Raw genomic sequence first — 25,696 nt, 5'->3', positions numbered from 1 at the left:
ACACACACTCTGAAACACACACACTCTGACACACACACACACACTGACTCACACACATACACACTCAAACATACACTCACATACACTCACACATACCTACACTCACTCTGACACACACTCTCCCACACATGCACACACGCCCTCACACACATATACACTCATACACACTCTCACATACATACATATATGCCAACACACATGCTCACAGTCACACACATACACTCACACATACTCACACTCTCACAGACTCACACACATACACTCTCACATGCTTACACATTCATGTTCATACACTCACACATGCTCACAGTCACACAATACACTCTCACATGCTCACACACACCCATACTCTCACATGCTTACATACTCTCACACGCTTACACTCTCACACACTCACACATATGCTCACAGGCACACACATACACTCTCACATGCTCACAGCCACACCTTCACATGCTTACACACTCTCACACACTCACACATGTTCACAGTCACACAATACACTCTCACACGCTCTCACAGTCACACATGCTCACAGTCACACACATATGCTCACACGCTCACACATACCCACACCCTGACATGCTTACACACTCTCACATGCTCACACACTCTCACATGCTCACAGAATCTCACATATGTTCACACAAATACTCTCACACATTAGTCCTAACTAAACCCACAGACCAGGGTGGCCCAACATGATGGAACGCTCTAACCATCCTTCCTATTCTCAAGGCAGACATTGGGAAAGCTCCACACTCTGCCCCCCAAAAGGCGCCTCAGAAGCAGAATTCATCAGCAGAAGGCCAACTTCCAACCCCTTCCCCCACAGTAAGGTGGTCCCTGCAGAACCTGCAGGCTGAGATATCTCAGCCTCAGCATTATTGACCTTGGGTCTGGACAGTTCTTGGTTCTGGGATGGTGGCAGCAGGTGCACTGTAGGCTACTTAGCAGCATCCCTGAACAACCCACTAGATGCCCCCCAATTCTGATCATCGACAATGGCTCCTGACACTACCTAATGTCCCCTGGGAACATCACTCCTGGTTGAGAACCAATGCCATGTGTCCACAACCCCTGCAGGACGGGCCCTCTTCTCTCCCCCCACCCAGAGTAGGAGGCACCACTCTTTCCCATCCCAAGCCTGCAGTTAAGGGACACAGGTGGAGTCCTGTCCCTTGGGAAACATGAAGGTGGACAGACAGGCCAGAACACATGAGCCGGAATGTACAATCGGAGTGACCCCAAGAGTGGGCTGTCTGGGAGCGAGGCCACCAGAGACTGGCTCCCTGATGGGGAATGAGGAGCCTGCAGCCTGCAGGTACTCCAGGAGGATGGGGCCTGCCCAGGTGGCTGAGACACCACGTGTCTGCCCAAAACAGGTAGTCAGGGTTCCCACCAATCAATGTTCCTGGTGTCTTGTGCCCTGCTCCATGGAGCTGCACGCCCTCATGTGTTCTGTGTTGTCACGTGCCCCCTGCCATGGCACTGTGGTGCCCTCATGTGTTCCCGGTGTTACATGCCCCACGCTGAGGCGCTGCGGTGCCCTCACGTGTTCTGTGCTGTCACGTGCTCTGCGCCGAGGAGCTGCGGTGCCCTCACGTGTTCTGTGCTGTCACGTGCTCTGCGCCGAGGAGCTGCGGTGCCCTCACGTGTTCTGTGCTGTCACGTGCTCTGCGCCGAGGAGCTGCGGTGCCCTCACATCTTCCTGGCGTCGCATGCCCCAGCAGGGTTGCAAGTCGGACGAGGTCCTGCCCTTGAACCCCTGGGACCCTCCCACCTCATGGCTTCCCGGCCATCTGTCCCTCATGCTGTGCTTGGAGCCTCGGTGCCTGCAGCCCCCGGCCTCATCCTGCTCCTGCTCCTCCTGCCCCCCACCCAAGTTGCAGCCATAGCCCACAGACACCCCAGGATCGAGGGTGTCTCCTTGAACCGAGACGTGGGTAGGACCCTTCCCAGCCCAAGTTGAAGGGGTCCTAGGGGCGATTTCGGGGCTTCTTTTTCCGTGCGGTGGAGGACCACCCCTCTCTGCCCCTCTCCGCCCCTCCCAGCCCCTCCCTGCTCCTATCCTCCTTTCACGCCCTTCCCGCACCTCTCCGCCCCTCAGCACCTTCCCTTACCTGCCTTCCCTTTCCTACCCTCACTCTCATCCCCTCCCTTGCCCTGGCCTCCCTTCCTTGGCCCTCCCCCCAACTTCCCCTCCCATTCCCTCTCATGCCTCACCCCTCCCTGTCTTTCCCTTTCCCTGCCCTCTTCCTGACCTCCCCAAACTTTCCTTTCCCTTCTCACCCAGAGGCAGGACCTCTCTGCCACTCTGTGTTTCTCCCCAACCCAATCCACCTGCCACCGCTGATAACTTGCAGACTCTGTCCCTTTCTCCTCAGCCTGTGGCCATCGTTACATACAGGGGAAGATTGTGGGGGGCGTGGATGTCCCAGAGAGGAAGTGGCCATGGCAGGTCAGCGTGCACTATGCAGGCTTCCACGTCTGTGGAGGGTCCATCATCGATGAGTACTGGATCCTGTCGGCAGCCCACTGCTTCCAGAAGTGAGTGGGCAGCACCAGATGCCATTCCCTAGGAGGTCCAGGGCCTCTGGGGTTGACCACGTGGGCTACCTACAGCTGGGACTTCCCAGAAGTGGGGGAGAGAGTGGCGCCCAGCACACAGTTCCAGCCAGGGCAGCCTCTCCTCTCACAGGGCTTAGGGCTCCTTGGGGGCCATTGGCTCTTTGGGACAGGTGTGGAGCCTCGCCATAGGATGAGAGGTGAGAGGAAACATCACAGGAGAGGTGAGGAAAGACGTACCTTCATGGGCGACTCACTGCACACCTAAGTTCACCCTCCTGGGCTGACAGTGAGCAGCATGTCATGATGAGTCCCTGAATCCTCCATGGGCCCAGCTTAGGACTTCTTTGGGGGCAGTTTTCCTAGACAACCAGGATTCCAGTGTGCTGCAGGAGTTTGCTTTTCCATATCCTGGCTGAGAACCTGGAGACCCAGGCCACCATGCTCCAGGCTTCCCTAGGCCTGTGAACTCCTAGGAGACTTCCCTTCCCAGGTACAAGTTGCACAAGCCACTGTGCCTCTGTCCTCTGTCCCCACAGGGAGAAGAACACTGAAGCATTTGATATGTACGTGGGCCTTGTGGACCTCAGGGTTGCAGGCAATCACACCCAGTGGTTCGAGGTGAACAAGGTGATCATTCACCCTACGTATGAAGTGTACCACCCTATTGGAGGGGACATTGCCCTGGTGCAGCTGAAATCTCGCATTGTGTTTTCTGACTCTGTGCTCCCAGTCTGCGTTGCACCCCCAGATGTGAACCTTCAGAATGTCATTTGCTGGGCTACAGGATGGGGAGTCATCTCCCAACAAGGTAAGAGAACTAAAGGGTCAGTCTCTTAATTGGAGCTTGTGTAGGATGACAGCTCTGTGTCACTACAGAGAAGAATGAATTCTGTCAGTTATGGGAGTGCAGGTGTCTGGAGACTGGAAATCCCACCCATCAATCACTATTTCTTTGTCAGTGTGCGGTTTTGTTATCCCTGGCTGTCTTTGTTGTCTACAGAGAAGGAGTTACATCGATTCTGAGTACAGAATGTATATTTAGGATGTTGAAAATACAAATACAGATTTCAAAAGAGAGTTTTCCTTAAGATTCTAAATTCAACTTATAAACAATCTTTTTAAACTTATTTTAAAAATGGGGGCACCCGGGTGGCTTAGTCAGTTAAGCATCCAACTTTGGCCCAGGTCATCTCACAGTTTGTGAGTTCAAGCCCCGCATCAAGCTCTCTGCTGTCAGGAGAAAGCCTGGAGCTTTCTTCAGATCCTCTGTACCTCTCTTTCTGCCCCTCCCTCACTCATACCATCTTTGTCTCAAAAATAAAAATAAACATCAAAAAATTAAAAATCTATTAGTTATTTTAGTTTTCTCCATAATGGCCTCATATTTTCTTTCTAGGTTTATACCTGAGTACTTTAGAATTTTTATGGTTACTGAATATTTTATTTTCTTTTTTTAACATTTATTTATAATTTTTGAAAGAGAGAGAGAAAGAGAGACAAAGCATGAGTGGGCAAGGGGTAGAGAGAGGGGGAGACACAGAATCTGAAGCAGGCTCCAGGCTCCGAGCTGTCAGCACAGAGCCCAACATGGGGCTTGAACTCACAAACTGCAATATCATGACCTGAGCTGAACTTGAACACTTAACTGACTGAGCCACCCAGGCGCCCCTGAAAACTTTTTTTTAATTGTATTTGCTGATTAGTGACAGCTATTGATTTTTGCACATTAATTTTTCCAGCCACCTTATAGAACTCACTTTTAATACCTTGTCAATTTAGTATTTGGAAAAGAAACATCCTGGTTTTTTTTTCCAAATAATGACTGTTTCATCATTTCTTTTCCCATATTTTCATCTTTTATTTTTTTTATTTTTTGGTCTTATTGCAATGATGCTAGGTCTCCTTCTCTTATTTTCTATTTTAATGAAAATCCTTCTAATAACTTGCTATAAATTTGTGGTCTGGTCTGGAGACTTTAGATTAATCTTATACCAGGTTAAGAAAGATTAATGTCTGCTTTACTTAATTAAAAAAATTTACTGAATTTAGGCTGCTAGAAATTCAAATTAGAAAGTTATAACTTTATCACGTTCAATGTAATTCCCATGGTAACAAAGAAAATATCTGTAGAATATACACAAAAGGAAATGAAGAAGGAATTTAAACATTTCACTACAGAAAAAAAAGTGTTTAAGCACAAAAGAAGACTGTAATTCAAGAAATGATGGACAAAAAGATACAGGGCATAGAGAAAACAAATAGCACCATGACAGAAGTAAGTCTCTCCTTATCAGTAATTACTTTAAATGTAAATGAATTAAATTCTCCAATCAAAAGACAGAGATTAGAAGAATGGATAAAAATACATGATCCAATTCTGTGCTGTTTGTGAAACTCACCTGAGATCCAAGGGCACAAACAAGTTGAAAATGAAAGGACAGAAAAATATATTCATGCAAGCAGTGACCAAAAGAGAACAGGGTGGCTACACTATTACCAGATAAAATAGACTCTTAAAAAAAAGTTACAAGAGACAAAGAAGGACATTATAGATGAATAAAAGGTTTACACATCAGGAAGATATAAAAATTATAAGCATTTACACACCTAAAGACAAACCATCAAAATATATGAAGCAAAAACTGACAGAACTGAAAGGAGCACTAGACAGCTCTACTGTAATAGTTGGATATTTCAATATGCCTCTCTCAACAATAGACTGAACAACCAGACAGAAGATAAGGAAGGAAAGAGAGGACTCGAACATCACAATGAACCAACTAGATGTAGCAGACACACATAGACACCCACCCCACAACAGCCACACACAAATGCACTTGTGAAATTTTTCAGGATAGACCATACATTAGGCCACAAACAAAGTCCCAGTATATCTTAAAGGTAAATATCCTACAAAATATCTTCTCTGACCCAGACAGGGTGAAGTAGAAATCAGTAATATAAAGAAAATGGAAAAATTCACAAAACCATGAAAAGTAAACAGCACATTGTTAAATAACAAATGGATCAAAGAAAAAAATCACAAGGAAAATTACAAAATACTTAGAGACAAATAAAAAAAGAACTAAAATGCAACATACTATGGGGTGCAGCAACAACGTATGGGGTGCAGCAAAAGCAGTACTACGGGGAAAAATTATAGCTATGCCATTTATTCTTTTATAAAAGAAGTACTTAACATTTATAAAGAAGAAAGACCTCTGATAAATAACTTCACTTTACAACTTAAGAAACAAAAGAAGAACAAACTAAACCAAAGCTAGCAGAAAGCAGACAATAACTAGAAAGCAGAGAAAATTAAATAGAGATGAGAAAAAAAAATAGTCAATAAGACCAATGTTAGTTATGTGAAAAGACCAACAAAATGAACAAAGCTTTAGCTAGCCTGACTACAGAAATGAAACTGAGAACACCACTACTGACATCACATAAATAAAAGGATTTTAAGAGAATACTAGACATAACTCCACGCCAACAAGTCTGATAACATACATGAAAGGGAAAAATTCCTAGAAATGCCAAAATTACCAAAACTGACTCCAGAGAAACTTAAAACTCCAAGTGAGGTGTAACAAGTAAGCAAGTTGGTATTCACAAACCTCTCAACAATAAAAGTCTAGGACGAGGTGGCCTCCCTGATGAACACTACCAAAGATTTAAAGAAAAGTTAATGGCAATTCTTCTCAAATGATATTTGAAAAACATAGGAGAGAAGGGAACACTCACATCATTCTATGGAGCCAACATTACACTGATGCCAAAGCAAGACACAAAAGTATGAGACACTATTCTTCGTGAATGTAGATGTAAAAATCCTCAACAAGACACCAACAAACTTAATTCAACAGCACATTAAATCCCAAATACAAAATCTAACAGCACACCTAAAGGAAATAGCAGCAGAATGGCAAAGACACCCCAAACCCAGCAGAAGAAGAGAAATAATAAAGATCAGAGCAGAAATAAACAATACAGAATCTAAAAACACAGTAGAGCAGATCAATGAAACCAAGATTTGGTTTTTTTAAAACATAAACAAAATTGATAAACCTCTAGTCAGGCTTCTCAAAAAGAAAAGGGAGATGACCCAAATAGATAAAATCACAAATGAAAATAGCATTATTACAACCAATACCTCAGAAATACAAGCAATTATCAGGGAATACTATGAAAAATTATATGCCATTTATTCTTTTATAAAAGAAGTACTTAACATTTATATGCCAACTGGACAACCTGGAAGAAATAGACAAATTCCTAAACACCCACACACTTCCAAAACTCAATCAGGAGGAAATAGAAAATTTGAACAGACCCATAACTAGTGAAGAAATTGAATCAGTTATCAAAAATCTACCAACAAATAAGAGTCCAGGACCAGATGGCTTCTGTGGGGAATTGCACCAGACATTTAAAGCAGAGATAATACCTATCTTTCTCAAGCTGTACCAAAAAATAGAAAGGAAAGGAAAACTTCCAGACTCATTCTATGAAGCCAGCATTACTTTGATTCCCAAACCAGAGATCCAGCAAAAAAAGAGAACTACAGGCCAATATCCCTGATGAATATGGATGCAAAAATTCTCAATAAGGAATTAGCAAATCGAATTCAACAGCATATAAAAAGAATTATTCACCATGATCAAGTGGGATTCTTTCCTGGGATGCAGAGCTGGTTCAACATTTGCAAATCAATCAATGTGATACATCACATTAATAAAAGAAAAGAAAAGAAACATAAGATCCTGTCAATCGATGCAGAAAAAGCAGTTGACAAAATACAGCATCCTTTCTTAATAAAAACCCTCGAGAAAGTCAGGAGAAAAGGAACATACTTAAACATCATAAAAGCCATTTATGAAAAACCTACAGCTAATATCATCCTCAATGGGGAAAAACGGAGAGCTTTTTCCCTGAGATCAGGAACACGACAAGGATGCCCACTCTCACCGCTGTTGTTTAACGTAGTGTTGGAAGTGCTAGCATCAGCAATCAGACAACAAAAGGAAATCAAAAGCATCAAAATTGGCAAAGATGAAGTCAAGCTTTCACTTTTTGCAGATGACCTGATATTATACAGGAAAACCCGATAGACTCCACCAAAAGTCTGCTAGAACTGATACATGAATTCAGCAAAGTCCAGGATACGAAATTAATGTACAGAGATCAGTTACATTTTTATACACCAATAATGAAGCAACAGAAAGAGAAATAAAGAAACTGATGCCATTCACAATTACACCAAGAATCATAAAATACCTAGGAATAAACCTGATCAAAGATGTAAAAGATCTGTATGCTGAAAACTATAGAAAGCTTATGAAGGAAATTGAAGAAGATACAAAGAAATGGAAAAACCTTGTATGATCATGGATTGGAAGAATAAATATTGTTAAAATGTCAACACTACCAAAGCAATCTATATATTCAATGCAATCCCAATCAAAATTGCACCAGCATTCTTCTCGAAGCTAGAACAGGCAATCCTAAAATTTGTATGGAACCCAAATAGCCAAAGTAATACTGAAGAAGAAGACCAAAGTGGGAGGCATCACAATCCCAGACATTAGCCTCTACTACAAAGCTGTCATCATCAAGACAGCATGATATTGGCACAAAAACAGACACATAGGCCAATGGAAGAAAATAGAGACCCCAGAATTGGATCCACAAATGTATGGCCAACTAATCTTTGACAAAGCAGGAAAGAATATCCAATGGAAAAAAGACAGTGTCTTTAAGAAATGGCGCTGGGAGAACTGGACAGCAACATGCAGAAGAATGAAACTAGACCACTTTCTTACACCATTCACAAAAATAAACTCAAAATGGATACAGGACCTGAATGTGAGGCAGGAAACCATCAAAGCCCTAGAGGAGAAAGCAGGAGAAAAATCTCTCTGACCTAGGCAGCAGCAATTTCTTATTTGACACATCGCCAAAAGCAAGGGAATTAAACGCAAAAATGAACTATTGGGACCACATCCAGATAAATAGCTTCTGCACTCCAAAGGAAACAATCAACAAAACTAAAAGGCAACTGACGGAATGGGAAAAGATTTGCAAATGACATATCAGACAAAGGGCTAGTATCCAAAATCTATAAAGAACTCACCAAACTCTACACCCAGAAAACAAATAATCCAGTGAAGAAATGGGCAGAAGACATGAATAGATACTTCTCTAAAGAAGACATCTAGATGGCCAACAGGTACATGAAAAGATGCTCAATGTCACTTCTCATCAGGGAAATACAAATCAAAACCACACTGAGATACCACTTCTCGCCAGTCAGAGTGGCTAAAGTGAACAAATCACGAAACTACAGATGCTGGAGGGGATGTGGAGAAACTGTTGCACTGTTAGTGGGAATGCAAACTGGTGCAGCCACTCTGGAAAACAGTATGGAGTTTCCTCAAAATATTAAAAATAGATCTACCTGATGAGCCAGCAATAGCACTGCTAGGAATTTACCCAAGGGATACAGGAGTGCTGATGCATAGGGGCACTTGTACCCCAATGTTTATAGCAGCACTGTCAACAATAGCCAAATTATGGAAAGGCCTAAATGTCCATCAACTGACGAATGGATACAGAAGGTGTGGTTTATATATACAATGGAATACTACTTGGCAATGAGAAAGAATAAAACCTGGCCTTTTGCAGCAACATGGATGGAACTGGAGGGTATTATGCTAAGTGAAATAAGTCATACAGAGAAAGACCGATACCATGTTTTCACTCTTATGTGGATCCTGAGAAACTTAACAGAAAACCACGGGGGAGGGGAAGGAGAAAAAAAAGTTACATATAGGGTAGGAGGCAAACCATAAGAGACTCTTAAATACTGAGAATAAACTGAGGGTTGATGGGAGGGTGGGGGAGAGGGGAAAGTGGGTGATGGGCATTGAGGAGGGCACCTGTTGGGATGAGCACTGGGTGTTTTATGGAAACCAATTTGACAATAAATTATATAATACATACATACATACAAACATACATACATACATACCATTATGTCATCAAAATAAAAAAAACAGCATATTAAAAGGATTATACACTTTGAGGCATCTGGGTGGCTTGGTCGGTTAAGTGTCTGACTCTTGGTTTCAACTCAGGTCATGATCTCATGGTTCGTGAGCTTGTGCCTGGCATCAGGTTCTGGGCTGACAGCACGGAGCCTGCTTGGGATTTCTCTTGCCCTCTCTCTCTCCTACTCACCCACTTGAGTTCTCTCTCTCCCTCAAAAAGTAAATAAATAAACATTAAAAAAGGATTATACACTTCAACAAAGTGTTATTTGTCCCAGGAATACAAAGGAGGCTCAGCATGCAAAAATTAACCAATAGAACACACCACATTAAAGGAATGAAGGGGGAACCCATATGTTCAGCTCAAGTGATGCAGAAAAGCCTCTGACTGGATCCAATGTCCTTTCATGAAGAAAAAAAAGCCAGTCAAAAAGTAGGAAGAGGGGAGTACTTCCTTGGCACGACTAAGGACATTTATGAACAACCTGCAGCCAGTATCTTACCCAGCAGAGAAAGGTGGACAACTGACGCCTAAAATCATGAGCAGGATAAGAAGGCCACTCTCACCGCTGACATTTTGTATTGTACCAGAAGCTTCAGACAGTTAAATTAGGCAAGAAAAAGAAAGAAAAGTCACCCAAATTCCAAGTAATCCTAAAAACCAACACATAAAACCAACCACTACAAACAAGAAACAATTTCAGCAAAGTTGCAGGATAAAGATCAACACACACAAAAGTTAACTGAGTTTCTATATGCCTTCCATGAACAATCACAAAATGACATTAAGAAAATAATACTACATCATCTGAAAAAAAAGCTACCTTTAGTAAACTCAGCCAAGGAGGTGAAGACCTGTAAACCAAGTGCTACAAAACATTGCCGAGGGGGTTTTGAAAGACCTAAATAAATGGAAAGGCAGCTTGTGTTCACGGGTTAGAAGACAAAATTGTCACAATGTCAGCACCACCCAAAGTGGCCTGCATGTCCAGTGCCTTTTCTGAAGAAATGGAAAAGTTGATTCTTAAGTTCATATGGAATTGGAAGGGTCCCTATGTAGCCAAAACACACTCTTGGAGGAGAAGATCAAAGCTGGACAGACTCACAGTTCTCACTTTCAAAATACTGTAAAGTTATAGATATCAAGACAATGTGATTCTAGCACAAGGACAGATTCATAGACCACCCCCTGTGTACACGTGTGCCTTTGTACATGTGTGTGTGCATGTGTGTGTACAGGTGTGTGCACGTGCATGTATGCATATGGGGTGAGGGGTGCACGTGCATGGGTGTGAGTTCATGTGTGAGTGTGTGCATGCATGTGTATCTGTTACATTTTTGTTGAATGCCAGACATTGTAGAACATTTAGAACTGAAGCCTGTGAGCCCCAGAATAGACCCTTCTCTGCTGAGTCATTAGTGGGGTGGCGAGGGCAGGGCAGTCTGGTGAGAATTTGAGCTGGGTTGCAGGTTCTGCTGTTGCTCTGGCTGCCTTCAGTGCACCAGAGGCTCAGGTCCCTCCGTGGTGGCTGCTGGATGTGGGGCCTGGGGTGTCTCTCTGTTCCTGTTCCTCCTTTCACCTCAGCACCTCTGCACACCCGTGGCACGTTGTCGCCTACCCTCTGGAGGGCAACTGGTGCTGGGGAGGAGGATCCCTGAGTTGCCCTGGTCCAGCCTTGGTCTCTGGCAGTGCTGTGGGCCCATTGGAAATGGGCTTCTGTGCACAGTTGCTGGCACACCTGGGGCAGCTGCACTCGACTCTGTGTCCTGGGACAAGAGTATCTTTTGGTCCTCCCGACCAATGGAAGGTTCATGGTCCACAGGTGAAAAAGGAAGCAAGCTGTGCTCTTGCAGTCCTCCTGTGGCAGCTGGCCATCCCCTGGCCTCCTGCGTGGAGGGGCTCTCTCTCTGGACTCCTGCCCTGTCTCCTGTATTGTCCCATGGCTCTCGGTGGAGACTTAGAGGAAAGACCTACTAGTGAGTGCAAACCTCTCCTGTGGCTTCCGAGCATTCTGAGCTGGTGTGCTGGCCACACCTACACAAGCCATTGAAATTATTGCTGACCGCTTTCCATGCACATCTTCCTTCCACCTCTTCCCTTGTGCTCTGCCAGGCTCATCAGTTTGGTCCTCCGTCCACCAGCTGCATGGGGCTGTGGCGGCCGTGAGAGTGTGATGGATAGCTTACACCACACGTCCTCTGTCTCCACCACTGTCTGGGTGGTCAGCAAGACTCTCCACTCTGGGATGGCTGGAACTTGGTATCCCAGGCCCCTGTGAGCTCTGGGGGCTGTGGAGTCCACCCCACCATCCTCTGCCCATCCTCCCCATGGGATTGTCTGTACCCTCTGCATGCACGGCTCAGGACCCAGCAGCAAGCTGAGGGAGCCAAGACTCTGTGCCCTCTGGGCCTCCTTCTCTCTGCAACACCCTCTCTGTGGTGTCCACCTTGGGGTTCCAGCTGCCCGGGTACCTGGGGACATTCCCCACCCGAGGGGCATGGGTCCCTTGAGGTCTTGCCTCATCTGCTATGTGTTCCCTGGACAGCCACAATGTAGGAAAGCAGTTGTGTCCTGTGCAGACACATTGCTGCTTGCTTATGGCAGGAGAGAAGTGCACTCCTTGTTGCCCTGCGTGGTCACAGTGGAGGCCCTGAGAGGTTTACAGCCAGCGTATTTCCCGATGCACTTTATTGGGCTGCCTCTTCCAGCACTGCAAACCCTGGTTTGTGGGTGCTCTGTTGCTCTGCGTGCCCGTTTGCACCACCTGCCTTGTCCGTGGCTCCTCTCCTGACATTGCCCTGCCTGCGCAGCCAGCGTCAACCGCAAACGCTGCTGACTCCTGCTTTGGGTCACCTTCTCTAGCTCCAAAAGTGGTTCCCCAGGTGCCCCCAGAGGGTGCTGTGCCTTCCCCAAATGGGCACCCCTTTGACACCAGGGTCGCACGGGTCTGCAGCCTGTGCAAACAGCTTTTCTTCAGTCAGAGCGATGCCCAGAGCCATGGGAACCTCTCACACATGGGCCAGGAGAGCACAGGTTTCTGGGACCAATGACTGTGCCCATCAGGGTAGACTGAGGCATGCAGGGGTGACACCGGCAAAACCCAGAGGTTCTTTATTTTGCACACAGTGCCCTCCACTCAGCCACCTGGGGACTGGGCTGACAGAGGCTTGTTTGGTCCCTAGCTGCAGCAGTGGGAGGGAACAGGCTAGAACGTGGTGTGGCCCTTCCCACTGCTTTAGAAAGACTCACGTGACACATATATTTCATACCCACTTAGCAAACCAGGCACCCCAGTGCAGAGAGGGAGCCATGAGGAGGTCGGGAGCAGGAGGAGCCTCAGGGTGAGCCAGCTGGTCCCCAGGATCACAGGTGCCTTGGGGACCCCTCACTGGGCCTGCACTCCTTTCTGACAGGCCACACCTCAGACAAGCTGCAGGAGGCACAGATGCCCCTGATCTCACTGCCCCTGTGCCAGCTGCTCTACGGACACCTGTCATATATTATGATGGACATGCTGTGTGCCGGGGACATCAAGAACATGAAGACTGTGTGCGAGGTGCTTCCCTCTGAGGGGCAGGGGCCAAGCCTGGGGCTCTCAGATGTTCACCTGCTTTGAGCCAGGGGGCACTTCGGGAGTGGGAGGTGGTCCCGGATGGCCTGTCTCCTGTAGGGCTCAGGAGCACATCACCATGTGGCCTTCAGCTGGGCGGGAGTCTTGGGTGGCTTATGCGACTCCAGTTAGCACTCAGCACCCTGTGGACCCCAGCACTGCCAGAACAGCCCAGGCTCCACGTCTGCCCGGGGCCTTGCCCACTGTCTGTCACCCCATGGCACCGTCCCCACCCCCACCCCCACTGGCAGGACAGTGCCTGGAGCACAGCCCGCCTGCAGCAGAACTTGGCACCGGCAAAGTGGGGCTGAGTGTGTGGGATGCAGGAGGCTGCAGACCCTGAACTCCCCATTCACAGGAACCCCCTCTCTTTTCCAGGGTGACTCTGGCGGCCCACTCGTCTGTGAATTCAACCACACCTGGTTGCAGGTTGGAGTGGTGAGCTGGGGCCGTGGCTGCACATACCCTATGTATCCTGCAGTTTATGCGCGGGTCTCCTATTTCTCAAAGTGGATCCATTATCATATAGAGCACACACCCCTGCCTCTTCAGCCACTCCCCACCCTCTCCTCCATGCTATGTGCCACCTTCAGTGTCCCTGTGACCATGCTGGCTGTCCTGTTAATGTTGTGAGGGCCACCGGCCAGGCCCAGATGTGGGGCCACATCTCACCACAAAAGGGCCCAGTGCTCTGGGCTGAGATGTGGTAAGATATTAAATGTTTACCAAGTGAGCATCCCAGAGGTGCTATGTCGTCTGTCCACTCAGAGCACAGGCCCCCTCACGAAGACAGAGTGTGTATATCGCCTGGCACTCAGTGGCCTTATCAGGGTGACAGGCAGCAAGGGGAGAAGCACAGGCCAGCCGGCCATCAGTGTCAGGACATTGAATCCAGGTGCAGCCAAAGCCAGCAGAGTTTTAAATGCTCAGACCTGTCAGTGTCAAAGAGTTTTTAAGTACCCAAATTTCCAATATGAAAATTGAAAGATGTGAGCTGAGAGTAGGCATTCGGAAGAACTAAAAAGATGAACACAGAAATCAGGGGGCCAAATGCCAAGAAAACACCAAAACTAACATTCTAAACATCTGGTTTTGGAAAAAAAATCAAAAAGTAAGAAGTCACTAACTTCATGAAGATATAAGCTGGGGCCCCTGGGTGGCTCAGTCAGTTAAGTGCCAGACTTTGGCTCAGGTCATGATCTCGCGGTTTGTGGGTTTGAGCCCCACGTTGGGCTCTGCTGACAGCTCAGAGCCTGGAGCCTGCTTTGGATCCTGTGTCTCCCTTGCTCTCTGCCCCTCCCCTGCTCACACTCTGTCTCTCTCTCTCTCTTTTGCTCTCTCTCTCAAAAATAAATAAACATTTAAAAAAATATATAAGCTGGGGCGCCTGGGTGGCGCAGTCGGTTAAGCGTCCGACTTCAGCCAGGTCACGATCTCGCGGTCCGTAAGTTCGAGCCCCGCGTCAGGCTCTGGGCTGATGGCTCAGAGCCTGGAGCCTGTTTCCGATTCTGTGTCTCCCTCTCTCTCTGCCCCTCCCCCGTTCATGCTCCCTCTCTGTCCCAAAAAAAAATAAATAAATGTTGAAAAAAAAAACTATAAAAAAATTATAAAAAAAAGATATAAGCTGAGAGCAAAAATACACAAAACAAGAAATGACAAGGGGGAAATATTAAAGAAAAAAATCTCTGAAATCATAAAAGGTATTGTATAATTCTATGTAAATAATTTTAAAATGAAACATTTCACTTTTTAGAAAGAAAGTAATTTGGGGCGCCTGGGTGGCGCAGTCGGTTGAGCGTCCGACTTCAGCCAGGTCACGATCTTGCGGTCCGTGAGTTCGAGCCCCGCGTCGGGCTCTGGGCTGATGGCTCAGAGCCTGGAGCCTGTTTCCGATTCTGTGTCTCCCTCTCTCTCTGCCCTTCCCCCGTTCATGCTCTGTCTCTCTCTGTCCCAAAAATAAATAAACGTTGAAAAAAAAAAAGAAAGAAAGAAAGAAAGTAATTTACCAAAGGTAACCACAGTAGAGATGGAAGGTGAAAATAGGCCAAAGTCTGGAGAAGAAGTGGAGACATTTCAGAAGGAATGTAAAAGCCCTTGGTTGAGGGTTCCTTGGGAACCTGTCAAACCTTCTGCTGAGGGCTATCCCTGTGCTGCTACGCAGCCCACACGCAGACTGGGGAGAGGCTTCCAGACTCACCCTGGTGGTGCACGTGCGTGAACACACCTGACCACACGTAAGCAGGGGACTGCCACAGTCCAGCTTACAGTTCAGAAGTCCTGGTGAAGGACTAGCCGCCAGAATCCAACTTTAAGATAGCGCGTTGTAATCAAGTAGGATTTACTCCAGGAATGCAAGGACCCCATAGGTGTAATTCACATAATTACTTCCTTAATGAGACTAATATTAATGAAGAGGCTTTTAACAAATTCAAAACCCATTTTCCAAAAATAAAAGGAAAGAAAGTAAAGATAGCTATTGCTAGTAAGGTACACGCTGCCTTGGCCTAAAAGCCGTCCTTTCCTTGGTGGGGAAACAGTGCATTCCTGCTAAGGCTGGGTCACAGGAACATCGCTCCTGTGTCTCCTGACCCTTCACACCACTGGAACAGCAGCCGCCACAGCTGTGCAAGAGAACCATCCGGGCAAGCAGGAAAGAGACATTAAAACTATGTCAGAAAACTTAGAGCACATCCAGAGCACACAAGAGGACAATGTGCAACTCCCAGAGACGGTAAGAATACTCGGTAAAGCCACCAGACAAAACATGACAAAAGCAGAACAGGTTCTGGCCAGGAGACATAGCAGAAGGGAAGACACCTGTTACAGTAGCGGCGAAAGAGAGAAGATACCTACAGCCTTAACAAGAAATGTGAACGTCCATATGAGGAAATGTTTAAAATGCTCCTGTGGGGGGTGGGGAGGGAGAAAGAACAAGAAAAAGTAGATTTGAACAAATGTTAACACAATCTTTCTCAGGCAAAGCAACCCTAGTGTGTGCATGCACGTGTGCATGAGTGTGTGTGCATGTGTGTGTGCATGCAGGCATGTGTGTGTGCGCACATGTGTGTGTATTTCTGGAGCTAAATAGTTGATTTTGAGGTTTATATCAAAACAGAAGAAAGAACACTGAGGAATAAAGCTACATATGAAGGCCAGTGACATGGGGGGAATTACCCCAGCAGACACTGAAATGTTGCATCATTATAACAGGCCATGGATACGGGATAGTGTGTGTCTGTGCATAAGACAATCAAAACGGGGCCCAAGTACATGTGGGAAATCAGTGTATGACTAATGTGTTAATTTAAGTCGCTGGAGGTATTAAGTTTTCAAAACTGCAATTTGGCATGGCCAAATAGTTTGCCCCAGAAACAGCGTACATCCACCCAAGTACACTTTATCCCAGGAATTTAAGAATGATTGAACATAACCACATTCGTCCCATGTAGCATGCGGGAACTATTCACTGAGTGCTGCAGTGTGCCGAGTGCTGTCAGGCCCCACAGTGACAAGAGGGACCTGAGTGGTTCATCCGCTGTCATTGGCCCTGTATTCTGGCAAAAGCTGAGAGAGCTGCAGTCGGGGCCAGAGCATCTTTGTGGCCTTTAGCGCCTGCATCACTTGAATGTTTTATCTGTCCTCTGTTACCCTCCTTTGCCATCCAGGGCCCCTGGAGACCCAGCTAAAGAGACCTTTTTACATGGAGTAGGCTCCCCGCTAAGAGATGAGTAATCGCTAGCCATCTGGGCAACTTGCTTGGAGGCACCAGCCAGAAGCAGGTCTACAAGCGAGGGTTTAGGTCAGGATGTGTGCTCTGTGCTACCAGGAATACACCTGCTAATGCAGTGTGTGCACAGAGAGAGCACCACACATAACCTGTCCCCATTTGGATGGAATCGCTGGAAGCACTGCTGAATGCCGTACCAATTGAGCAGAAGACTGCAAGTCCCGACCAGAATGCCAGCCGGCCTTTGGCCCTTAGCCACTCTCTGCACAGGCCTTGGCGAGGCTGCTGCAGGAGTGAGCGTGCCAGGGACACAGCACCCACACCTCACTGAGTGAGCCCCAGAGCATCACTCATGAGAATCAGGCAGCAACTTAAATGCCTTGGTTTCAGGGTAATCTGTGCACTTTCCTGGTATTCTCAATCAGACTAAAATTCCAATAATGACAGGCAGGGAGTAACCTAGTCAAAACAGCAATGAGGACAAAAAAAAAAAAAAAAAAAAAAAAGAGCCAAAAATGCAAACTGGAAAAAATGCAAAAAGACTTGAAAGAGACAAAACCTCTCAAGACATCACCATGGAAACTAGAATCTCTGATGTTGAAATCACGAGGAAAATAGGATAACCAGTAGAGAGAGTGTGGAAGGGACAACAGAAGAGCCGAGTGGCTGGCGAGACACTCCAGCCGGGGGTGGAAGAGAAAAGGTGGGGGTGACCACGGGCTAGCGGGCCCACAGGGTGGCCATAGCAGGGCCCCGTACAGGGAAGGCACTTGTGATCCAGGTGGCATTCCGGTCACATCCGCAGGGAATCTACAGAGAACATACATTGAGAAGCTTCTCCAACCAATGTTTAAAAGAATTTTGGGAAGGAAAAAAAAAAGTTAGAGAGGGAGGGAGCCAAACCATAAGAGACTCTTAAAAACTGAGAATAAACTGAGGGTTGATGGGGGTGGGAGGGAGGGGAGGGTGGGTGATGGGTATTGAGAAGGGCACCTGTTGGGATGAGCACTGGGTATTGTATGGAAACCAATTTGACCATAAATTTCACGTTAAAAAAAAAGAATTCTGGAGCCAAACTTTTATGATGTCTTGGTTATGTTCTCCAAGACTAATATTTTCACTTACTGTTTTGTCTTTAAACTGTTTTTTTTAATTGTGGTAAATACACATTACATAACATTTACCATTTTTGCCATTTTTTAAATTTAAATTTTTAAAAATGTTTTTATTTATTTTTGAGTCAGAGAGAGACAGAACATGAGAAGGGGAGGGGCAGAGAGAGAGGGAGACACGGAATCGGAAGCAGGCTCCAGGCTCTGAGCTGTCAGCACAGAGCCTGATGTGGGACTCAAACTCACAGACTGTGAGATCATGACCTGAGCCAAAGTCAGACGCCCAACTGACTGAGCCACCCAGGTGCCCCTACCATTTTAGCCATTTTTAAGCATACAATGACTTCAGTGGCATTAAGTGAATTTACATTGTTGGACATCCATCACCACTATACATGTCCAGGATGTTTCCTTCTTCCATTAAGCAATAACTCCTATACAGTGTGCCACCCCCAGCCCCTGACAACTACCATCCCAAGTCCTGTCACCATGAACTATCCTATTCTACTCTCCCCATGTAAGTCCGACGACACACTGTCCTTTTGCATCAGGCTTATGTCACTCAGCATATTTCCAGGGTTCATCTATGTAATGTGTACCAGAACTTAATTCCTTTTCCAGAGCAAATAATATTCCAGTATATGTATATGCTACATTTCCTGTATCCATTCATCTGCAGGTGGACATTTGGTTTGCTTCCACGTCTTGTCTACTGAGGAAAATACCACTGTGCACATTTGTATACAAATATTTGTTTGAGTCCTGCTTTCAGTTCTTTTGTATATATGCCCACAAGTACAATTATTGGGTCATATGGTAATTCTATATTTAGTTTTGGGGCGAACTACCCAAACTATTTTCCCTGGGCAGCTGGACCATTTCACGTCCTCAACAACAGTGCACGAGGAGTCCAATTTCTCCACATCCTTGCCAGCACCTGTACTTTTCCGATTTTATTTTATTTTATTTTATTTTATTGAGAGAGAGAGCATGAGTCAGGGACCAGGTGGAAAGAGAGGGAGAATCCCAAGCAGTCTCCACATTCAGTGTGGAGCTCGAAGCACGGTTCAATCCCATGACTGTGGGATCATGACCTGAGCCAAAATCAAGAGTGGGACATCAACCAACTGAGCCACCTGGGCACCCCCTGATTATTTTATAATAGCCACTCTAAAGTGTGTAGAGTGGTATCTCGTGTTTTGCATTTCTGATGATGAGTGATGTTGACATATTTTCGTGTGTTTATGGCCATTTCTTTGGAAAAATATCTGTTCAAGCCTATTGCCCATTTTTGATTTGGTCATTTGGTTTTTGGTGTAGAGTTGTAGGAGCTCATTATACCTTCTGGATAGTAATCCATTATAAGACATGTAATTTTCAAATATTTTCTCCCATTCTGTAGACTGTCCTTTTAATTTTTCTTTTTCTGGTGGAGAAACAAACTCACACACAACATAAAACTTAACATTTTAACCATTTTTAGTGTATATTTCAGTGGCATTAAGTACATTCACACTGTTGTGCAGCCATTCGTACCATCCATCTCCAGAACTATTTTCATCTTGCAAAACTGAAACTCTGTGCCAATTAAACAATAACTCCCCATTGCCTCTTCCCCATCTAGAAATGCGCATTCTACTGTTCCACTTCTATGAGTGTGACTGTTCTAGGCTCATTTAAGTGGAATCCTACTGTCTTTGTCCTTTTGTGGCCAGCTTCTTTTCACAGTGTTCTCAAGGTTCATCCATGTTGTAGCATATGTCAAAATTTCCTTACTTTTTTGGGTGGAATAATATTCCATTGAATGTATTTACCACATCTCCCCATTCATCCATCCGCCAATGGACATTCATGTTGCTTCCACCTCTTGGATATTGTGAATATTGCTGCTATGAACATGCATGTGCCAATATCTCTTCAAGACTCTACCTTCAATTTTGGGGGGTATATACGCTGAAGTGGAGTTGCTGGGTCATAGGGTAGTTTTACAAATTTTGGGGGAACTTCCATACTGTTTTCCACCATAGCCGCACCATTTTACATTCATACCAACAGTGTATGAGGGTTCCAATTTGTCCACATCCTTATCAACATTGTTGTTTTCTATTTTTTTGATAGTAGACATTCTAATGGGTGTGTGGTAACACTTCATTATTTTTAATTTGCATTCCTCTAATGACTAATTATGTTGAGCATTTTTTCATGTGCTTGTTGGCCATTTGTATATCATCTTTGGAGAAATGTCTATTCAAGTCTTTAGCTGATATTTAAAATAAGGTTATTTGTGTCTTTGTTGTTGAATTATAGGAATTCTTTATATATTTTAGATATTAATTGCTTACCAGATATATAATTTGCCAATATTTTTTCCCATTCTATACGTTTCCAACTATGTTGGTTATGTCCTTTGATGCACAGTTTTTAAGTTTCATGTAGTTCCTTCTTGTCTGTTTTTGCTTTTGTTTCATGTGCTTTTGGTGTCATATCCAAGAAAGCATTACCAAAACCAATATCATGGAAGCTTTTCTCCATATGAATTTTGGGATGAATTTTTAATTTCTGCAACCAATACCATTGGAATTTTGATAGGGATGGTGTTGAGTCCGTAGATTGCTTTGGGTCATATTTACAACTTAACCACATTATGCACCCAGTGCATGAGCATGGGATGCCTTTCCATTTATTGGTACTTCTTTAATTTCTTCCAGCAGTGTTGTGTGCTTTTCAGTGTACAAGTTTTCCACCTCTAGGGTAAGTTAATTTGAAGTATTTTATTCTTTTTTTTTCTTTTTTTCTTTTTTTAATTTTTTTTCAACGTTTTATTTATTTTTGGGACAGAGAGAGACAGAGCATGAACGGGGGAGGGGCAGAGAGAGAGGGAGACACAGAATCGGAAACAGGCTCCAGGCTCTGAGCCATCAGCCCAGAGCCTGACGCGGGGCTCGAACTCACAGACCGCGAGATCGTGACCTGGCTGAAGTCGGACGCTTAACCGACTGCGCCACCCAGGTGCCCCTGAAGTATTTTATTCTTGATAGTATTGTATATGGAATTGTTTTTGTTAACTTCCTTTTTATTCATTGTTAGTGTATATAAACGTGAATGATTTCTATTGGTTTTGTCTCTTGCAACTTTCCTGATTCATGTATTCTAATAAGTGTTTTTTGTGGAATCTTTAAAATTCTCTACACAGAAATTCATGTTTATGAGCAGAGATAATTTTATTTCTTCTTTTCCACTTTAGATACCTTTTCTTTTCTAGCTAACTTCCCTGGCCAGGACTTCCAGCATAAGCTTAGAATAGAAGTGGCAAAAGTGGGTATCCTTGTTTTGTTCCTGATCTTAGATGAACTGCTTTCAGTCTTTCACCATTGAGTATGTTTGCTTGGGTTTATCATATGGCCCTTTTTTGGCAGTTCCCTTCTTTTTTTTTTAAGTTTGTTTATTTTGAGAGAGATGAAGAGAGCACAAGTAGGGGAGGGGCAGAGACAAAAGGAGAGAGAGAATCCCAAGCAGGCTCTGCATTGCCAGCAATTGGCATGGAACACGACACAGGGTTCAATTTCACAAACTGAGATCATGACCTGAGCCAAAATCCAGAGTTGTACACTTAACCAACTGAGCCACCCAGCCACCCAATGAAGCTCCCTTCTATTCCTAACTTGTTGAATGTTTTTACCTTAAAAGGGTGTTGGATTTTGTCAAAAGCTTTTCTGCACCGAGATAATCATGTGGCTTTCATCCACATTCTGTTAATGTCATTATTACATTGATTGATTTTTAAAAACATTTTTAATGATTATTTATTTTTGAGAGAGAAGGGGTAGGAGGGGCAGAGAGAGACAGAGACACAGAATCTGAGCTGTCAGCACAAAGCCCAGTGCAAGGCTCCAACTCACGAGTGGTGAGATCATGACCTAAGCTGAAGTTGGACACCCAACCGACTGAGCCACCCACGCACCCCACATTGATTGGTTTTTGAATGTTGAGCTATCTTTGCATTCCAGGAATAAATCTCACTTGGTCATGTTGTATAATCCTTTTCATGTGCTATTGAATTAATTTTGCTATTTTTTTTGATGATTTTTGCATCAGTATTTATGAGGGATACTGTTGTTTTGTGGGGAAAAACCCATTGTCTGAATTTGGAATCAGGGTGATGCTGACCTCAAGAATGAGTTTGGGCGTGTTCCCTCTTCAAATTTTAGGAAGAGTTTAAGAAGGATTAGTGTTGGTTCTTTGAGAAGTATAGACATTTTAACTATATATATTCTTTCATGAGCAAGAAATGTTTTCCCATTTCTTTGTGTCATCTTCCATTTCTTTCATCAGTGTTATAGTTCTCAGAGCACAGATATTTTTACCTCTTTCATAAGGTTTATTCCTAAATATCTTAATGTTTTGGTATAATTGTAAATAGGATTGATTCCTTAATTTCTCTTTCTGCTGCTTCATTATTGGTGTATAGAAATGCAACAGACTGCTGTACATTGATTTTGTATCCTGTGACTTTACTCAACTTGTTTATCAGTTCTAGCAGTTTTTTGGTGGAGTGTTTCAGGTTTTCTTTACATAGTATTATGTCATCTGCAATACTGAAAGTTTGACTTCTTCCTTGCTGACTTGGATGTCTTTTATTTCTTTTTGTTGTCTGCTGAGGCTAGGACTTCGAGTACTATGTTAAATAACAGTGATGAGAGTGGATATCCTTGGCTTGTTCCTGACTGTAGAGGAAAGGCTCTCGGTTTTTTCTCATTGAGGGTGATGTTAGCTAGATGGCCTTTATTATGTTAGGTATATTTCCTCTAAACGTACTTTGTTGAGGTTTTTTTTTTTTTTTTATCATGAATGGATGTTGTACTTTGTCAAAGGCTCTTTCTTCATCTATTGAAAGGATCCTGTGGTTTTTATCCTTGCTTTTATCAATGCGGTTTATCACACTGAGTGATTTGCTAATGTTGAACCATGTTTCCAACCCAGGAATAAATCCCACTTGATCACAGCGAATGATTTTTTAATGTATGGTTGGATTCAATCTTCTAGCATTTTATGGAGAATTTTTGCCTCTGTGTTCATCAGGGATATTGGCCTGTAATTCTTTTTTAATGGAGTCTTTATCTGGTTTTGTGTCAGGGTAATGCTGGCTTCATAAAATGAATTTGGAAGTTTCTTTCATTTTCTACTTTTTGGAATCGTTTAAGAAGACAATTGTATTAATTCTTCTTTAAATCCCTGTTATAATTCACCTGGGAAACCATCTGGCCCTGGACTTTTATTTATTGGGAGATTTTTTTGTTACTGATTCAATTTATTTTCTGGTTATTGGTCTCCTCAAGTTTTGTATCTTCCCATTTCAGTTTTGGTTATTTATATGTTTCTAGGAATTTATCCATTCCTTACAGGTTGCCCAACTTGTTGGCATATAGTTTTTCATAATATTTTCTGTTTATAGTTCTGTGTTGTTTGTTATTTCTCCTGTCTCCTTTATGATTTTATTTATTTGGGTCCTTTCTCTTTTCTTTTTGTTGAGTCTGCTAGAGGTTTATCAATTTTATTAATTTTTTGAAAGAACCAGCTGCTGGTTTCATTGATCTGTTCTAGTATTGTTTTCCTGTTGTTTTAGTTTCCATATCATGTGTCTGCTCTAATGTTTATTATTTCCTTCCTTCTGCTGGTTTTAGGCTTCATTTGTGATTCTTTTTCAAGTTCGACTAGGTATAAGGTTAGGTTTCATATTTGAGATTTTTCTTGCTTTTTGAGGTAGACCTGTATTGCTATATACGCCCCTCTTAAGATCACCCTTGCTGCATCCCAAAGGTTTTGGAACACTGTGTTTTCATATTCATTTGTTTCTGTGTACTTTTTATTTCTTCTTTTATTTCCTGGTCGACACATTCATTATTTAGCAGCACATTGTTTAACCTTGTGTTTTTGGTCTTTCGAGATTTTTTTTCTTTCTGCTTGACTTCAATTTTGAGAGTGTTGTGGTCAGAAAAGATGCAGGGCATGATTTCAATCTTTTTGAGGGCTGATTTGAGACCTACTATGTGATCCATTCTGGAGAATGTCCCATGTGCACTTGGAAAGAATGTGTATTCTGCTGCTTTAGGATGAATGGAATGTTCTCAATATATTAATTCCATCTGGTCCAGTATGTCATTCAAATCCATTGTTTCCTTGTTGATTTTCTGCTTAGATGATCTGTCCATTGTTGTAAGTGGGGTGTTAAAGTCCTCTACTACTATTGTATTATTATCAATGAGTTCTTTTATGTTTGGTATTATTTTATATACTTGGGTATTACAAATCAGTGGCATAAATATTTACAATTGTCAGATCTTGTTGGATTCTCCCCTTTATTATTATATAATACCCTTCTTTGTCTCTTGTTACACTCTTCGTTTTAAAGTCTATTTTGTATGATATAATTATTGTTACCCTGGCTGTCTTTTGACATCCCTTTGCATGATAAATGTTTCTTCACTCCCTCTCTTTCAACATGCAGGTAGTTTTAGGTCTAAAATGAGTCTCTTGTACCCACTTTAGACCTAAAGACATCTTCAGGTTGAAAATAAGGGGATGGAGAACCATCTATCATGCCAGTGGTCAACAAAAGAAAGCCAGAGTTGCCATACTTCTATCATACAATCTAGATTTTAAAATAAAGACTGTATCAAGAGATACAGAAGGGCATTGTGTCATAATCAAGGGGTCTATCCACCAAGAATACCTAACAATTGTAAACATTTATGTGCCAAATGTGAGAGCTCCCAAATATATAAATCAGTTAATCACAAACATAAAGAAACTCATTGATAGTAATACCATAATAGTAGGAGACTTCAACACCCCACTCACAGCAATGGACAGATCATTTAATCAAAAAATTAAGAAGGAAACAATGACTTTGAATGACACACTGGACCAGATGGACTTAACATATATTCAGAACATTTCATCCTAAAGCAGCAGAATATACATTCTTCTCCAGTGCACAGCAAACATTCTCTAGAATAGACTATATACTGCGACACAAATCAGCCCTCAGCAAGTACAAAAAGATCAAGATCATGCTGTGCATATTTTCAGCCCACAACGCTATGAAACTCGAAATCAACCACAAGAAAAAATTTGGAAGAGTAACAAATACTTGGAGACTGAAGAACATCCTACTAAAGAATGAATGAGCTAACCAAGCAGTTAAAGAGGAAATTAAAAAGTATATGGAAGTCAATGAAAATGATAACACCACAACCCAAAACCTCTGGGATGCAGCAAAGGCAGTCTTAAGAGGAAAGTATATAGCAATCCAGGCCTTCCTACAGAAGGAAGAAAGATCTCAGATATACAACCTAACTTTATGCCTTAAAAAGCTGGAAAAAGAACAGCAAATAAAACCCAAAGCCAGAAGAAGACAGGAAATAATAAAGATTAGAACAGAAATTAATGCTATCAAAACAAAACAAATAACAACAACAAAAACAGAACAGATCAATGAAATCAGAAGCTGGTTCCTTGAAAGAATTAACAAACTTGATAAACCAGTAGCCAGTTTGACCAAAAAGAAAAAGGAAAGGACCCAAATAAATAAAATCAAGAATGAAAGAGGAGAGATCACAACCA

At 43.6% G+C, this 25,696-nt stretch overlaps 1 protein-coding gene across 1 annotated transcript; it reads left to right on the top strand.

Annotated features, from left to right (window-relative positions):
* The first annotated feature begins 1,742 nt into the window (after window positions 1-1,742).
* On the top strand, window positions 1,743-13,867 carry PRSS38 (serine protease 38). The gene is made up of 5 exons (XM_047873654.1): window positions 1,743-1,946; window positions 2,388-2,550; window positions 3,108-3,379; window positions 13,038-13,180; window positions 13,613-13,867. Exons 1-5 carry the CDS (start codon window positions 1,787-1,789, stop codon window positions 13,865-13,867), a joined length of 993 nt encoding a protein of 330 aa, XP_047729610.1. The 5' UTR covers window positions 1,743-1,786.
* Window positions 13,868-25,696: the final 11,829 nt, after the last annotated feature.

The sequence above is a fragment of the Prionailurus viverrinus genome, chromosome A1 (assembly GCF_022837055.1).
Source record: "Prionailurus viverrinus isolate Anna chromosome A1, UM_Priviv_1.0, whole genome shotgun sequence".
Taxonomy (NCBI): Eukaryota; Metazoa; Chordata; class Mammalia; order Carnivora; family Felidae; genus Prionailurus; species Prionailurus viverrinus.
This window is presented reverse-complemented; position numbering and strand designations above follow the sequence as displayed.

Coding starts and splice junctions, on each gene's coding strand:
- PRSS38 (XM_047873654.1), top strand. CDS start 1,787: ATGGCTTCCCGGCCATCTGTCCCTCATGCTGTGCTTGGAGCCTCGGTG. Junction 2,551..3,107: donor GCAGCCCACTGCTTCCAGAA/GTGAGTGGGCAG, acceptor CTGTCCCCACAG/GGAGAAGAACACTGAAGCAT. Junction 13,181..13,612: donor ACATGAAGACTGTGTGCGAG/GTGCTTCCCTCT, acceptor TCTCTTTTCCAG/GGTGACTCTGGCGGCCCACT.